This window comes from Corvus cornix, chromosome 1 (assembly GCF_000738735.6).
Source record: "Corvus cornix cornix isolate S_Up_H32 chromosome 1, ASM73873v5, whole genome shotgun sequence".
Taxonomy (NCBI): domain Eukaryota; kingdom Metazoa; phylum Chordata; class Aves; order Passeriformes; family Corvidae; genus Corvus; species Corvus cornix.
The window spans coordinates 80,228,929-80,246,243 of record NC_046332.1 but is presented as its reverse complement, the minus strand read 5'-3'; the positions used below and the strand labels follow the sequence as shown (position 1 = coordinate 80,246,243).

At 38.5% G+C, this 17,315-nt stretch overlaps 1 protein-coding gene across 3 annotated transcripts; it reads right to left on the bottom strand.

Annotated features, from left to right (window-relative positions):
• Positions 1-1,341: 1,341 nt before the first annotated feature.
• LOC104685994 (DNA repair protein complementing XP-G cells-like) lies at positions 1,342-16,464 on the bottom strand. Of its 3 annotated transcripts, none has more exons than XM_039563742.1 (16): positions 16,339-16,464; positions 16,071-16,188; positions 15,277-15,452; positions 14,657-14,772; positions 14,467-14,559; positions 13,588-13,648; positions 12,524-12,667; positions 11,459-11,666; positions 10,049-11,197; positions 9,438-9,670; positions 8,948-9,067; positions 7,250-7,463; positions 5,284-5,428; positions 4,263-4,463; positions 3,321-3,405; positions 1,342-2,008 (listed from the first exon to the last, which is right to left on the bottom strand). In XM_039563742.1, the coding sequence occupies exons 2-16, from the start codon at positions 16,156-16,158 to the stop codon at positions 1,454-1,456; spliced, it is 3,588 nt and encodes a 1,195-aa protein (XP_039419676.1). In that variant the 5' UTR covers positions 16,159-16,188; positions 16,339-16,464; the 3' UTR covers positions 1,342-1,453. The 3 variants fall into 3 exon arrangements, with proteins under 3 accessions (XP_039419676.1, XP_039419738.1, XP_020439156.2); XM_039563804.1 differs by having other exon boundaries at positions 16,071-16,171; XM_020583567.2 differs by lacking the exons at positions 14,657-14,772; positions 16,071-16,188; positions 16,339-16,464 and having other exon boundaries at positions 15,277-15,364.
• Positions 16,465-17,315: the final 851 nt, after the last annotated feature.

The window sequence follows — 17,315 nt, the reverse complement described above, 5'->3', positions numbered from 1 at the left end:
ACACTGTCGTGGCAACAAATACAGGTATCTAAGACTTCTCTTTTTTAGACTGTAATCAATTCATGACAGAAGCCATCTCTGACTTTAAGCATTTTTTAGAAAAATTAGACTTCAACCTCAACTGGGGTTTCTGGGTGTTACCAAAAAATAATAAATTATTGTGCAAAAATACTAAACAAGCCCTACAGAGACATGAGGGTCTCTGTACCATAGTCAGCAGAAGAAATTAAAGGGAGCTCATCTACATTTATAAACAACTCACCAGGACCTGATACACACTTTTAAAGTAAAATTCAGTAATGTTAACAAGTGATTTACAAAATAGTGCTGTAAACTGGTTGGACAGATTGAGAATTTGCTTAAAATGTTATAATCTTTTAGAAGAGTAGTATCAAAAGGGATGATTTTCACCCAGTATCATCTGTACATGAAATATTAGACTCCCTGCAATTGTAAGGGCCAAATCCCATCCAGTTCACCTCAGCCATGCACCCATTAGAGGGAGGATAAGGTCTCACACAAAAATTTAATGTATGGACTTGTTTTTCAAATAATGAAACAATGAGAAATGCAGCAGAAATATCAAATGAGAAGGAAAAAAAAAGGCATGAAGAACTAAAATGTAATGTACAAACACAAGTAAGACAGGTAGAATTACATGCTTTTCCTCCTTAAACCACAGGAGCCAGAAATAAATTCGATATTCAGAGAAGTGAGGCGTGTGAGAAGTCTGAGCTTCACACTGTCACTCGCAAATTAATCCAATGTGACTGCTGCAACCAGGAGATACCTCTGAACATCACCTCTGTAAACAAATGTCTTTGGACACAGTCATGTAACTCCAAATCTAGAAACGTGTTTTACATGCAGAACACAAACAATTGCTGAACATCAGATTATAGAAGGACTTACTGTACTGTATGTTTTTCCTTGAGATTTTTTGAGGGTTTGCATCATCTCTCTTCAATAAAAAAACATTACTTTGGTCACAAAAATTTCGAAACAGGCTTAGTCTTCTTTCCTCAGAAGGAAAGAAGAAAAGTAAAAAACTGAACTTATTTTACTTCTCACACCACCTAGAAATAACCCAATTAAGTTTCAGAATTTCATTTAAATTTGAATTTAGGGAAGGAACAGATTGCAGGTGATTTTAACAGCTCTATCAAGTCAATTAGAATGCAAATAAATGGACAACATGCTTTGGCTCAATTTAAAAATCTGAAGCCTGGAAACTTCTATCAAGTGCAATCTCGGTCTTTCTGAGTAAATGTGCTAAAAATAGTGTTTTCATTGTTTAGAATTGCTTCTATTTAAGTTCTGGACAGAAAATGTGTGACAAAATGCATTAAAAATAGGGATAATTTATTACATTTTATAAATAATTCATTAGAATATTTACAAAGCTCAAGTCAGAAAAATCACACACAGTTTCTCTTTTTTAATTTTTTTTTCTTTAGGACATTTTATTTCTTATTCCTCTCTTGCTCCGCAATCTCTTTTTTCTGCCTTCAAACACAGGTTTGGCAGTCACCATGACTACATTTCCCAGGTCTTCATCCTCACCACTTGAGCTACTGCACCCCTTTTTCTCTTTGAGGTCTCCTGTCTCTGTTGCAGACATGTTTTTCCTCCTTTTGCTCTTGCCTAAATCTCTGCCCTTGGATTCCTCCACTGAGGAGTCACTAGAAGTTTCTGAAAGATGCAAATTTCCAACAAAACCACCTCCATACAAAAATTCTTTCCTGGAATCTGAATGTTTTCTTCTCTTTCCACTCTGTACTTTTGTTGCCACAGCTTGATTTGCACCGCCTGCGGTACCTTCCCCTTTCCTTTTCCCAGGCTGTGTAAGTTCCACCTCTGTAACAGCAGTGGCTGTTTCCTGAATTTCATCATCTGCTTCTTTTTCCTTTCTCTTCAGACAAGTCACAGCTCTGCGCAGTCTCTGACTTTTAATAGCTTGTTTTTCATGCTGTTCTAGTCTGAAGAATGAATCAATTCGAAGCTGAGTCTATCAAAAATAAAACAAAAACACATTTGGATATTTTTGTGATGGGAATTCAGTTGTAAGCTATGCTATAAAGCATCCAAAACTGAAGCAGGACAAAGGACTAATGAAATTAATACATATGCACATAAATGTGAACAGTAAGATGCATCATTATAGCAATATTCATACTTTATAATAAATTAGGCAACAAGAACCTTTACAGAAATTAATAATTAGCAAACTCGAGAGAGATTTCATAAATATTGTGCTGCTGGTGATTAGACATATGTTGCTATTGTCAACCCTAATACAGAGAATCTCTGTAGTGCCCTTAAGTATGTCCTTACAAACACATCCTTAGCTTCCAGCTGTTAAAGCAGAATGTTTACTAAGTAAATGCTCTAAGTGCACTTCCCATTTGTGCCTGCAAGTGCAAGAACAGGCAGGCTTTTGACTCAAGTTCATTGCACCACATGCTGCTACAGGATAAAGACTGAAGAGCAGAAGCAGTAGTCGTCACACCACGTGGATTTCTGCTATTCAGCCACAGCTAGGCTTTTTGTATAGGCTAAGCCACTTGTCTACCTTATCCCTAAAATTGTCTAAGAAAGACAGACACTTCCAAAGGATATTCCAGTCAACCTGAAAGTATATGTATTTAATGACAGGGCTTTTGCTCCTTTTAGCGATACAGAGAACCTAGAACACTGGTTTAGACAAGGTATCTATCTTTTGTATGGCAAAAGGAGAAAAGAATCTGATAGTGGGGACCAACTTTACAACCGACTTTGATATCACAGCAGGCATCACTATTCACTTTCAAGTGTAATGAAAGTTGACAGAACATTTATTTGGAAATTAGAGTAACATTATTAATGGGCTCAACAGTTCAGTCTGCACTCCTCCTCGAAGGATGTGTACAGCATGAAATGGGCAGTATCACTTCACCAAGATTTCAGGGGCACTTTTATAAATATTTTTTAGAGACAGCACAGTCTTCTAGAAGTACTGAATTTGCTTGAGGTACCTGTAGCTTCCACTATGTCCAGAACAAACAGCAGCCTGGACTTGAGATAGGTGCTTGATAGGTAAGAAAACTTGAAACCAACAATTGAAATTATGCAGAATACCTCACAGCACACTCAAATCATACAGAAATGAATTCTAGAGAAGCAAGCTTAGTGACTTTTAAAAAAACAAATACATAAAAAGATTAAAAACCAAAGCCCAGCTTCTGAGAAAGATTTTACTTCAAAGCCTTGCTGTTCTTTTTAAAACACTTCTCTCGCAATTTTCCTGTTACCCTTAAACTACAGGTAGGTTTTTACTTTACCTGCTGCAAGTTCAGCTGTTTCATCACAGGCAAAAGGATTCCATCTATCTTTGTCCTAGTCCAGCCAAAGTGATCCTTGCAGAATGTGCAGGAAGTTAAGGAACTTTATGAAATGGCTATTACTGGTATTTTGTAAACACATAAAATGAAAAATCCCTTACATAAACAATGTCTGGAAGAAAGTTGCTCCACTACAAAGCTTTTTCTACTTCAAAATCAGTCTAAAGACTCTCAGTTAAAACAACATATCACAATCACGCTACTACATCTCCATTAGTTGCAGAACTTTTTCTCTTTTGATATTTTAGAAATATCAACATTTCTAAAAGTATGTCTCAGTGAAGATAGAACTTTTTTTGGCTAAATGGTATTGCCTATAAACAAACCTTATTTTTATATTTGCACCCACTGGAAGTTTCATTTACTGTTTAAAACACTTAGCTCTGCATTCATTGTCATCTACTTTTCAACAGTCAGCTGCAGCTCAGACTGCAACAGAAGCAAAAAGCAGACATTATTGGAAGAAATGCAAGGAATAAGTAGGGATAAAGTGCAGACTGAAACACCATTTCTGTCTAGGCTTTAACACTTACTTGTGAGAAATGGCAAACATGCATAGGGAGTGTGCAAACAATCCCACTCTAAGCTGAGAAACAGGCACAGGGCAGTTACAGAAATATCACAACAAACTAGTCAGTTCAGCTACAAGGTTCTCCATGCATGCAAAGTGAGGCAGCCCACTCTCTCAGGAGGGCAGAGCAGCCCTGAGTGCCACACACGCATAGCTGCATTCCCTTCCATTCCAGAGCTGCTATCATTTTAGGGGAGCACATGCAGACAGGGCTTGGGACCCCTTACAGCAAAGAGATGTTAAGAACTTGACACTCCATTACTGACTCCTTATGAACTTTGAGTACTTTTACCTAACAAGTAAAAGGATATTCCCTGATCTGCTCTACATCGGGCTTTCCCCAAGTGAACGAACCCCTTGACTCATCTACCACAGGCTTCAGGTATGCTTCTGCCACTGCTGGATTTGGGAAACCTGAATAAAGCTCTAGCTCTCGCAGCTTCTTCTTGACCTTGGTATCACGTGGATTAGGCCTCAGTTTCTTATTCTTCTGAGCCTCATTCCACCACTCACTGAAAAACAGAGAAAATTATTAATTGGCCTCATAAAATAAAATCGGAAATATCAAGAGCCACCATGCTAATTTCAATAGCCTTAGTCTCCGTACTTCACTTACTACAAGAGATGAAGTACAAAATTTCCCAATGAAAGATGGCCATAGGGAAAAATAATCTTGAAAGTAGAAAAGACAAAACACACACACTAAATACAGCCATTGTAAGCCACAGTAGCAAACATCACCTGGATTCCCCATAAGCTGCTAAACAGAAGGCCCCTACTTCAGCCTCACTTGCAGAGGTTCTTCCACACACAATTATCATTTTTGGAGGTTTTTTGGTATGCAAGGAAAAGAAAGGGGAAAAAAAAGACTTCTAACCATCCTTGCCATTGCCACTACAGCTGCCTTGGCCCTCTTCAAATCTTGTTCTTGCCCACACCCTTACCTGCCTGTCGCTTTCCAGGTCATCCATTCCTCACTCAAGTCCCCTTTCTCTATGAGCAAGCTACAGCAACCTCTCAGCAAGCCAGGGAGAGTGAACCTCTGCTCCACTATGGATCCAAGTCTCCAATGAACTCTGAGACAGATGCACAATTTTACAGCTGTTCTGCTGTCTTCATTTGTCTTACTGTGATTGATATATCAACTTGTCACCTTACCTGCCTGTCATTCCAAATAGTGATACAATGGAGTCATATTTTAGAGCTACTTAGTCCCATTAATGATACTCAATGATGGTCATACGTTTTGCTGCATGCTTAAGCATCAGAGAAGCATATTCACTAATAATCACAATATGGAGATAGAAAAAAGCAAAACATGACAAAACATACGCGAATTTTAAGAGAGGTTCCAAGCCATGCCCAGGAAATTCATTCAAAATCTCCATCGCTGTTACAAAGCCAACATTTGGGATGCCCTCAGTGTAGTCACTTCCAAGCAAGTACGCCAAATTAATTAGCTTGCTTCTATCTAACCCTGAAAAAGAAAGTGTGTCAATCCAGCATCTATTATCTTACAAATTGAAAAATATTATCTGAAAGGCAAAAACTGAGAGGAACACAAAGGCATTAACTCTGTAAAATTATATTTAATTCAATATCAGAATTTGCTAAATTATATTCTGGAGCAGTATCAATATGCCCCTGCTAGCTCAAGTACCAGTAATTGTGCTACCTTGGCAAATACATCTTGCCAAAATGAAAATGTTTCATTGGACATCAGGAGGAATTTTTCAATGGAAATGGTTGTTATACATTAGAATGGACTGTGCATTGAGGTGTTAAGAGTCACCATCCCTGGAAGTGTTCAAGAAACAACCAGATGTGGCACTCAGTGCCATGGTCTAGCTGACAAGGTGGTGATCAGACAAACATTGGACTTGATGATCTCAGAGGTCTTTTCCAATCTGAATAATTCTGTGATTCTGTAATTTCAAAATTCGGGGTTGTTAAGAGATTTTTTTTTTTTTTACATTTATTTAATCCAGTTACTGTCCTGTTCTCATCTAATGCTGACCTGAATTCAGTAATGCCAGAATCAAATAAGAACATTCTGGTTGAATTCTAGTCCATAATATCAATGCCTCTGCTTCCTAGAAGTGTTTCCCAACTGGGAGCCTTTTGCTCTGTGCTGGTACTATTAGTAGAGAAGAGCCTGTGAAACAGCCCTAAAGAAGGAAGAACTCAGCAGACCACTTCTATTTGATAGGCTATAAGGTCTGGGGCAACCAGATTGATTTTTAGTCAGATTCAAGAGTTTAAATTTGAAAAATTTTTTTTTTTAAATTCGACACAGCAAAGGAGGGATGTGAGTCTAACACAAAGCAAGACCACCATCACACTAGTCATGATATCCATCAGCTGTCCAGATAGAAGAATTTCTGCAGTGCATGGGAAAGAAGGAGAAACACAAAACTGCAGAGCAATGTGATGTAAAGACTGACGATGACTATTTTCTCCCAATAAACAAATAAAAGATTTGGCTTATCACATTAAAACCAGTTAAAAATCACAGACATGCTTTTACAGCAATCCTTTCCAATTAAGCTACAGTAGCATAATTAAGTAGGGGAAAAATATTTCATTCAATTTTCTGGAAGAAACCAAAGCTACATTTTTCGCCACATAAAAATGTTATGAAATTTTTCATGCTAAAGACATTAAAATACTATTTCCAAGTCTATAGCCCCTCAAATTGAAAATGTAAAAACTGATTTTAAGAGAGTTCTGCTCAAGACATAATAACAAGTATAAATTAGCTCATATTTTGCCTAATACTCTATGTGACACAGAAGCTTAGCAGTTCAACAAAATTGGCAACAATTTGATTACACTAGTTCAAGAGTAATCTGAAGGAAGAAAAAAATCTGTCAGTGTCAACTATATGAAAAATGTTTTACACATATTCCAAATCCTCTTTTAATATATTACATCTCAGTACGTCCAAAACTAACTTCCATCTCCAGAAGACTAAGAATCTGATGACACCAGAATATAATTTTCCCACCACATAAGAAAAGTCATGCTAACATTTACCCAGAAACTGGTATAATAGTTCATATCTCCAGCTTTGATGATCATCACGCTAACTCAGTATATTAAATGCAGGTGTCTGCAGATTCAGGGGAGCCATCTGGCAATAAAACAGCAACCTAACTGAATGGCTTCAGAGACTCTCCAAAGAACAGACATTGTAATAACAGACACAAAATTCTGTAGAGAATACAATTTCAAAGAGACAGATGATGGAGCTGTCTTATTAAAGAATGTGTTTAACAAATCAATACCTCAGGCTTACCTAGCTGGTTCTGAAAGTCAACATATTGATAATATTCTACATATTTGTTCTGACTGAAGAAATTTTTATAAACATGTCGTGCACCAAACAACCAAACATCACTGTCATCAGTGATTGTCCCAGAGGTCTGATCAGTAAGGTCCAGTATGGCACACTGTGCCTCTGCCTCCATCGGAGCTTCAATATATGGAATGCCAAACAGACGGAGGAGCTCCTGTAGGATGGAAGGAAAACAGTTAATAATTCATCTAAAGAATTAACTTCTAATATACTTCTGCTTGACTCAAAACTGCTAGACTCACACTTGGGAGTTATTTAATATTTGACAACAAATATTAAACTTCCGGTAAAAAGTGCCAAGCTCAGTTAAGTCAAGGGGGAATCCCCACTCAACTCCTCTCAGGCAGACAGTGCCACATAAGTCAAGCACCACTTAAGGACACTTTTACCACACAGTTTGAGAATCTGCCATCTTAATTACACAAGCATACTTAAGTATTGTTTTCCACAGCAAGGAGAAAACTCCATGCATTACAATTATGTGGGCTCCATGAAAGAAAGATGCAGATTAAATAAAAAAAGTAAAATAAAAATATTCACGTTTAAAAAAGGATTTGGTCATCACTTTATCTAAGAAAGTAGTACAAAAGCATATGAGAAACACTCATATCAAGCAGGAAACTGGGAAGACTAATCATTCCTTGGACAGTGTTTTGATATGCCTCTATTTTGATGCATTTTTGCTTTTATGGGATACATTACATAACCCCAGTTAAATATCCCACACGCACTAGGTTTACAGACTTGTGCTAGTTACACAAGCCTGGATTACATTCTTCACTCAGACGGCTTTTGAGGCTTGACAGAATCAGTCTCAAGACTTTAAATTTTTACTGTAATTAAGAATAAAAGCACAAGATCAAAAGACAATTATAATGGTGTGCCTACAATTATATGGCATGTAATATTGCAACAGCAATCTACTGGCCTTTAAAAAAATCACCTGGAGAAACAAGCATGTGCAAATATTTAACCAAGATTAAAATATCATTTTAAAACTACCTAAACTGTCCCATTAGGAAAAAAAAAATAAAAGCATTTACATAGTTCTCAGAATTAATTTGTTAGTGTAAGTTTATTACATCACAGACACTATCACTAGTCTACTATATTTTGGGTATGTTAACCCAAACACATTGTATTAAACCTTGAAACACTGACACAAAACTAAGAGGCTTATTCAGGCATTACTGGTAAGAGTCCTTCTAATTGCTTACTCAGGGCATAAAACTATACAGACTTCTTGTAATTTTTTACCTTTTAATCCCTAGGAGAAATCAGTTTACCTAACACACAAACTGCATCAATTATTTGCTGCTGAATATAGCTTCCTAATATTTTTTGTTCATTTTGCACCTTTCACAAAAACAGGCAAAGATCAAATTGGCCCAAGCTTCAAAATTGGTGCTTAAAAGATACACTGACTTATCCATAACTACATTATTATTTTATAATGTTATAACACTTACTTAAAATTATTGGACTTGAAGATTACCTCTACTCTTTCAGTATTTTAAATCAAGCAAACTGAAGAAAACAAGCTCTTAAGAGGAAGAAAAGGTGCCTTATAACTAAGCTTTTGAGTAAATGACCGGGGTGGAGGAAGCAAACAAATCAAAATGACTCAACAAATACTACCTGGCTTTCCAAGAACATCTGTCCTGTTACAGAAGCAGCAACACGTTCCTGCTGCTGTTTTTGAGACTGAAGCGTATTCTGCTCAGCAGAAAGGTCCTTTTCTAATTCTTCTAGTTCTTCCTGAAAATATAAACCAAGATTTTTATTATTTCAATAATTCAGGTATACTTAGTAAAGTAAAACACTAAGTCTCCAACTACAGTTATTCTAGTAGTATATGTTCCATTAATTCATACTAGGAAGTTGTTAGCTTCTCTAATGGAGCAAATTCTAAGACTAGAGATGGCTCTAGTCATCAATGCGCTAAAACCTTGAAATTTTCCTTTGATTTTAGCGAGAGAGATCTTTAAAGAAAGATCAGTTCCCATACAATTAGATACATATGTGAGAAAGAAATGAAACAGTAAGCAGCTGCCCAATAGTTTTCCTTAACAACTAGTTGGAGACAAAGCACTCCATTACAAGCTCAAAACAAGAAACAAGGAGTTACCAAACTGATGTCTTGCCACTCATCCACTGCATCTTTACCATCAGCTTCTCTTTCAACATTCTGAATGTTTCCCAACTGCACTTCATCAGACTCCTTCAGCAAGTCCTGTGTGACAACATCAGGTCTGTCTGTCTCCACTTCTGGAAGTGCCGTTTCATCACCCAGTTTTTCACCATATTTAGTAGGAAATTCAGCCTCATTACTGATTTCAGCATCCACTTCAATAAAGCTTCCTATCAAAGGAAAATAGAGATTTGTACACATTTTTAACTTGGGCAGTGACTTTTTTCTTCTATATGCAGTACATAAATATAAGGATTGTGAAATTACATAAACCAAGTGGCTGACTTAATGTTTATGTTAATACACCTGTTAAGGTCAATGTACACAACATGCTTTCCTGACTCTCCATATTCTATACTCAGGTTTCAATAATAACATGTGACATCAAGGGAAAAAACATAGCTCAGCTTTTCTTCCTGCCTCCTACATATCTGGGAGTAAATGTATTTTAGAGCATTTCTTACAAGGAGAAAAGGTTACATTCAAATGACTACAAATACAATATGGTCCTATTTTCTCATCTTTTTACACAATTAAAAAGCACATACCACCAGAATCACTGTCTTCGGACTGTGACATCCCTTCTCTTTCCTCCTCATGATCCCTTGCTCCTGGAAATAAACTAATATTCCCAGATACATTTTCCGCTGTTTGGGAAATTACTTCCTGTGTATTTTCAGACATTTTCAAGTTTTCCTCATTTTTAGAAAGCTCTGTTGTTTCAGCATGAATCAAAGCCTCTATACCAGTTTGCACAGGGGAACAGCTTGGCTTCTGCACACTCAAATTCATATCCTTATCTCCCGGAGACTTTAAGTCCATTTTGGAACCATTTTTTAATTTGTCTAAGTCTTCATTGCCTTTTCTAGTATTGTCAATATAAGAACAATTTTCAGTTCTGGACACACTGGTATCCTTTGGTGAAATATGATTCTCAGAACCATTTTCTTCCTTGTCTACATCTTCTGTGTCTTTTATAGTATTGTCAATATAAGTTTCAGCTATAGACATACTGGTGTCCTTGGGTGCAATATGATTTTCTGAATCATTTTCTTCTTTGTCTGTAAGTTCTTTGCCTTTTCTAGTATTTTCAATAGCAGAATAATTTTCATCTCTGGATATACCAGTGTCTTTGGGTGTAACATGACGTTTTTCCAACTCCTGACTCTTCTGTTTAAATTCAGCATCTTGCATAGTCACTTGGATTGATGAATGAATTGTAGCTGTAGGAATGTTTTTTCCCTCTTTAACTTCAGCAGTCTGCTCTTCCTCATCTGAGCTACTAAGCAGAAAATCCTTCACTTCTGGTCTTTCTGACAGCACTCCATCAGTTGTAGCAGTAAAAACTTCCTCCCTTTTATCATCTTCACTCAGAGCTTGCTGAATTGCCCGCAGTGTTCTTGGGGACACACTGCCTTCCTCTGATACAAATTGGTCCATGTTCAATTGCCCTGCATCAAGTTCTTCTTCTGAGCTGCTTTCTACCATAGCTGCCTGGATAGCAAGCAAAGTCCGAGGAGAGGGGGGCGCTGCCACCACACTGTCATCTTTCTCTGTCTGCATCTTGTCAGATGCAGCCAGCTTTGCATTAGCAGGAGATTCATTGATTTTATTTAATTTAGTCAATTCATGCATTTTTGATGAGGGTCCTGCAGTAGTTTCCAAGTCTCTACTCATAGCTTCTTTTGCTTGAATACCTGAAAGAAAGTTTTGTGTTGAAAAATACTCCTTTAAAACAACATTCCATTTTACATAATGAACATCACTATATAAAGATTAATAAACCACTTTTCTGTAGATTTACAGATCACAGTTAATGATGTATAACAGTAATGCACATTTCATACAAAGTACTGGCTACATGCACCAACAAACAATATTGAGGTTTTTCTTAAAACTACCAGTTGCTGAGTGTACACTCCAAACAACAGGTTTTACAAAATTAAGACCTGACATACCCTTTATCAGAATATAGTGAGAAGTCTCTTCAGAGACCACCCTTCTTGATTCCACTTCTTTCACAAAACCACCTTCATTTTCATATTGTGTTTGGATTTCACCCGAGTGCTGTTGATTCATTTCTTTTTGTACATTTTCTATGCACCGATTGAGGTTGCTTTTTTTAAGCAAACCCCTAAGCTGGTACTGGGAAAAGTCATTGGAGTCCTCAAAAAAACAAAACAAAACAAAAAACAAAACAAAACAAACAAGTCAATTGAAATAAAACACCCCTTTTAAGCAAGTTGAATTCCCACGCTCTGGAAGAGTGTGGGAATTGTTTGAAGAGTTCCTTTAAACAGCTAACATTTGTCTTTCACTGGCTGCTGCACTCCAAAGTAACAGCAATACTACACTGGCAACACACAACAATTCTAAAAGGTACCCGTAGCTCTGAGTGCTGGCTAAACAGGAGACCTCGATTTTGTGACCAATAAAACTTAGCTGGTCATCAGACCTCACCCCCACCTTAAAAAAAAGGCAATTAAAAGAGAATCCTTACGTGGATCACTTTAAAATGATGATTCTTAGCTTACACTTGGACACAAGCCATCATTTGATCTGATATATATTGGACTTTCAAGATCTCACTTAGAAGTGGCACTATAGGATTCCCCACTTCTCTCTGAACAGCTTAACACATCTGCCTAAGTTACAAAAGCCTTTTCCCAGCTCCCAGCTCCTCTAACAACCTCAGGGTTTGGAATCGAAGCCGTGTTCATTCTGTCTGGTTCATCCACACCAGTAGCATGTTCTGCAACCTTGGGCATCATGCTGATGAGGCATGAAACACAGCATGATTTTTAACATTTTTGCCAAATGGAATTAGCTCTGCTAATTTTAGTGCAAATCAAGAGATAAGGCTGTTAAGAGTCATTATCTCATTGGGGTTTTTTTCTCCTGAAGGTAACATCTTTTATTAAACAGTCCAGGGCGTAAAGCTTTCCAGATGTAGTACTCTTTCTTCATCTGCATTAATGGCAACAGCTCCATTCTGATGTCTTGAAAGCTGTTTTAAGTATTACCTCTGGCATTGCTTCAAACAATGTTCTTCTTCGCTTCGTAAGTTCTTTAATGTCAGTCAAGATCTCATGTTTTATTTCCGGAGGCAGTTTGTGGAAATCTTCTGATTCAATATCTATAGAATAAGGATTTTCACATAACTGTTCCTATAAAAATAGAAAACAACAATACATATTTTATGTATTGTTGCACAGCACAACAAAAATACTACAATATTTAGAGCATCATTCCAAACAAGACAAAAAAAAAAACCAAAAGAACTTTGTTGCTGCTTCCCATATAGTGAGGAAAACAAGAAAAAAAAAAGTAACTACTATGTAATAAAATAATGTTAAATAGCTCATTACTGATGTACAATATACAGAGAAACTTGGTTTTATTCTTTTTACAAAAAGATACTTAGCATAAATCACAGAAGCAGGTCATATAGCCTCAGCTACTCTGATTTTATCCTTCTAAGAGGTTCTCCTGAATGAGAACAACTTCAAAGATAAACAGTCTTTCCAAGAATTTTTTCTGGGTTTTTTTTTTTTTTCTATTGATGAAAGCAGAGATAATTTTATTACTTATTACGTCTTCTTCTTAGGTTATATATTTCTCTTCTCCTCTTCCTATCAGATCAGCACATCAGAAGCAAATACAGAATTTATCTGTGAAAACTAAAGTACTGACGTTCTTCAACATCAGTTCATACCTGGAGAAGCACAGGAATTTTGTTTAATATGCTGTCTTTTACTTGCATACACATGTGCACAAATGCATGCATTTCACCTGCATTGTTACAAAAACCAATGTCTTCTCCACATGTTCAGAGGAAGTAGTAAAAAGAAAAAAAAAAAAAGAGTACCAGAAGAATTTTCTATTCTGCTGTATTCCAGTGGAGAAATTACATTTATATTTCCTCATTAATAGGAACTCTTAGAGTACTTGTTTGCTTGTAAGTAATGCTATAGTAAGACCTATATCTCCAAACAACTGGATTTTTTAAGCGCTTTGTTTGTCTTTTAAGCATAGCATATGAATGAGAAGATAGCTCACAGTAACAAGGCAACTAGGTTGCACATACTTGCAACATCATTTTTTGGCTCATTCTCATTTGCCATTCTTTTTCTTCCTCCTCCTCTGAGCTAAAAAACACAAAGAGAAAACAAAAGGTGCAGATATTCACCCAGGGAAATAGAGTTTCTATTTTAAGCAAAAAGACATTAGTCATCCCTTTGCTGGTTAAGTACAAAAATTCACATCATCAAATATATATATATATATATATATATATATATATACACATATATATATATACACACACACACAAACACACATACAAATACATGCACAGGTCAAAAAGATCTGAACAGAGAGTAAGAAGGCAAACTTATGTCACTTAAAACTCGATTGGGACAACTGCTGCTGTTTAGATTATGACACAATTCTTAATTGGTCAGCATTTGAAGTTTATAAAAGCACAGATGCGCAAAGAGTGACCCACAGGGCAGCTTCACATTCTCACTGGGTGTTATTTAAGAAGATGTCACAGGTGTGACAAGTACAGACAAAGCCTGCCTCTGCTGAACATGTCAACACAAAACAGAATCAAGCTGCCACACAGGCAGCAGCCACCCAAGCTTGAACAATCAGTCAGTCCCATTTAGTTGTATGGACATGGCCACAGAGACTGAGGTAGAACTTTCATCCTTATACATGAATCCAGTGTAGAAATTTAATCTGTGGGCTGAAAGCCTCTTCTGTTACTTTCCCATAAATAACTAGAAGGCTTCTGTATCCAAAAAGAAACTGAAATAAAATATAAATTAAAGAAATATACTTTATATATATATTACAGTGTCTCATAGGTCAAAGGCCTTTCATCTGCATCAAAAAATATGGTTTATACTTTTATCCGAGTTTATTAAAAGCCATTTAATCTATTTTTCTTAATTCTACCTACCTGTTCTTCTCTTCATTCTCTAAAGCAGGCAATACATACATATCATCAATTCCTTCTCTTCGAACTTGTGTAATACTGGGAAAAGCTTCATTGCTTAGGGAAAAAAAAGAAAAAAACAAAACAGCAGTTAACAACATCAAAAAGACTTACTATCACTTATAAACACGGGAAAAATAATTTTTATTCTTGCCTTTTGCCTGTAACAGCAGTTTTGATAACATGTCTCTTCAAAAGTGTTTTTAAGAGTTTCTCTGTAGTTTTCCTGGAATCATTGATGGCAATTTCCTTTCTTTGTCTTCGCTTAGCCTATGAAAATAAGATTACACCAACAATATTTTGCTGGATGCTGAAGATGCACATCCAGTGAATCCCTGTTAAAATTCTGTGTGCTGAGCCTAGGAGCTACTCCTAACTCATCCTACACCAAGGGGGACAGAGCCTTCAGAACTTCTATGTCTGTTTCCTCTGTGGGACTCAGGAATAGCTTTCAGCTTCTGGGTACAAGCGTCTGCAGAGCTGAGTTCAGGTCCATTCCGGAGCACAAGCCAGGCTTGCATCATCATCTATTTCTCTGCAACTTGGCTCCTATGCAAATCAAACCTGCCTGTATCAAAAGAGAGCTGCTGCATCTTCCAAGAGCTAACCCAGGCTGGAACTGCAAAGGACACCTCCGCAGCAGTGGACTTCAATCCTCCATCCCCACAGCTCAGAAGCATAAGCAGAACAACAGGAAGGACATTGAAAATGGCTACTTACTATCAGCAGACCTACATCCTCTTTTGTATTGCAGTGACTCAAAAAGGTACTTACCAAGGTTTGTCTCTTCAGAAGAGGTGCTTCTCCATCAAAAACAAAGACAGGTCGAATCCGGAAAAACAGTAACTTGCAGAGTCGATGGAACAGAGTGAGGAGGTGAGCATTCCGTACAGAAATACCGCTACGATCTCTGGCTCCCTTTATTGCTTGGTTCAACCAAATACTGATATCTTAAAGAACCACTGAGAGGAAAAAATGTGTTCTCTTACACATATACCACATTGGGATTTCCTATAAAGTGCACAGATTTGACTGAGTGGCTTTTGCCCACGGCTCCGGGCTTGTCTTATCAAAACCGAGATTACCGAAATAGCTATGAACTTAGAAAAAGAACAAATCATTGCCCCTATTTCCCTGCACAAAAAGCAGTGGAAGCAAAAGTGCAGCAAATACCTCCCCAGTTATTTTTACAGGTAAATGAAGGGTAACTTCCTTACACGTCTTTCCAGAATTTAACCAAGAATACAGGATAGGAAAGCTGATGTGTTAAGTATAAAACTTTTTCATCTTGTAGTCCTACTGAGAGCAGCACATTTATTTATAAAGTGCAAAATTCTATAGTCCAACGCTTATATAATGAACCTGTTAAAAAAAGTCTTATTTTTTAAAAGATGAAAATAAAAGAGCTTAGTATTTCACATATTATGCAGTAAAACGCCCGCTTACCAGAACGTTGGCAATTTAAAGGTAATAAAAATAATAAAAAGATAATCACTTTTAAATAAGGGAAATAGTTAAAATAATCTCCCTTGCAACTTCGGTTCCCCAGCTTTACTTTTAAAGGATACCAACAGCAAGAATTTTCCCTTCCAGTGTTTCTGGGTTTATGGGTCTCCCGGTGCATTCGAGCAGCTTCCAAAGTCCTTGAACTCCCATTGTCCTTTCTTAGCTGCTTTGAGAGAAAACCTATGAGGCACAAAAGAAGGAATAGCCCAAAGACTACACGGCCCGCGACTGCTTCATTAATTCAAACAGAAATAACGAGGCAGCTGCTCGGGCTGGGATAGCCAGGGGCAGGGCCAGGGGCAGGAACAGGCGGGGGTCACGGTCCCGGACCTGCGGCGGGGAGCAGATCCTGGCGCAGGGACGCGGAAGGGACGCGGAAAGGAGACCCCACCATCCGCGGCCTCTCCGCGCCCCGAGCGCAGGCCCCATCCGGCGCAGCCCCGCGGGCCGCCGGGAGCCGCCGTGCGCGGGGCGGAGCCGACGCGGGGCCCGGCCCGGGAGCGGCCGCCCACAGCCCGCCCCGCGCACCGGGGCCGGGCGGCTCCCAGCGCCCGTTCTCCGGCTTCGGGGGCACCGCGCTTCCTGAGGCCGGTGGGCTCCTCGGCTGCCCGAAGGAGAGCCTAGCGCCAAACAGCAGAGAATAACATAATCAATTATGTTGGAAAAGATCTCTCTGAGATCATCGAGTCCAACCTGTGACCGAACGTCGCTTTGTCAACTAGACCATGATCTAAGTCCCACGTCCAGTTTTTCCTTAAACACTCCAGGGACGGTGACTGCACCACATCCCTGGGCAGTCCCTTCCACTATCTAATCACCCTTTCTGTGAAGAAATTCCCTTATGTCCAGCCTAAACCTCGCCTGGTGGATCTTGCGCTCCTCTCATCCTGTCACTTTTTACCTGGGAGAAGAGGCCGACCCCCACCTGGCTACACCCTCCTGTCAGGCGGTTGTAGAGAGCGATAAGGTCACTCCTGAGCCTCCTCTTCTCCAGGCTAAACAACCCCAGCTCCCTCAGCCGCTCCTCATAGGATGTGTGCTCTAGACCCTTTACCGGCTCTATCACTCTATCTCTGGCTGGAGAATGAAAAAAGTCTCCTGTCCCAGGACAAAAGCCCACAATGCAGAACAAAAGCAGTCCTATGTTTTCCACCCCCAAACATGACTGCCCCTGCAGCCTGTGCTCTCTTTGTTCTGGCCCAACCATAGCCCCAGTGGCCCTCACTGCATGCACCCCACGACCTGGGAATCCCTAGAGAACGCTCCCTGCAGCACAACCCCAAGGACACGCACCTGGCTCCTGCTAG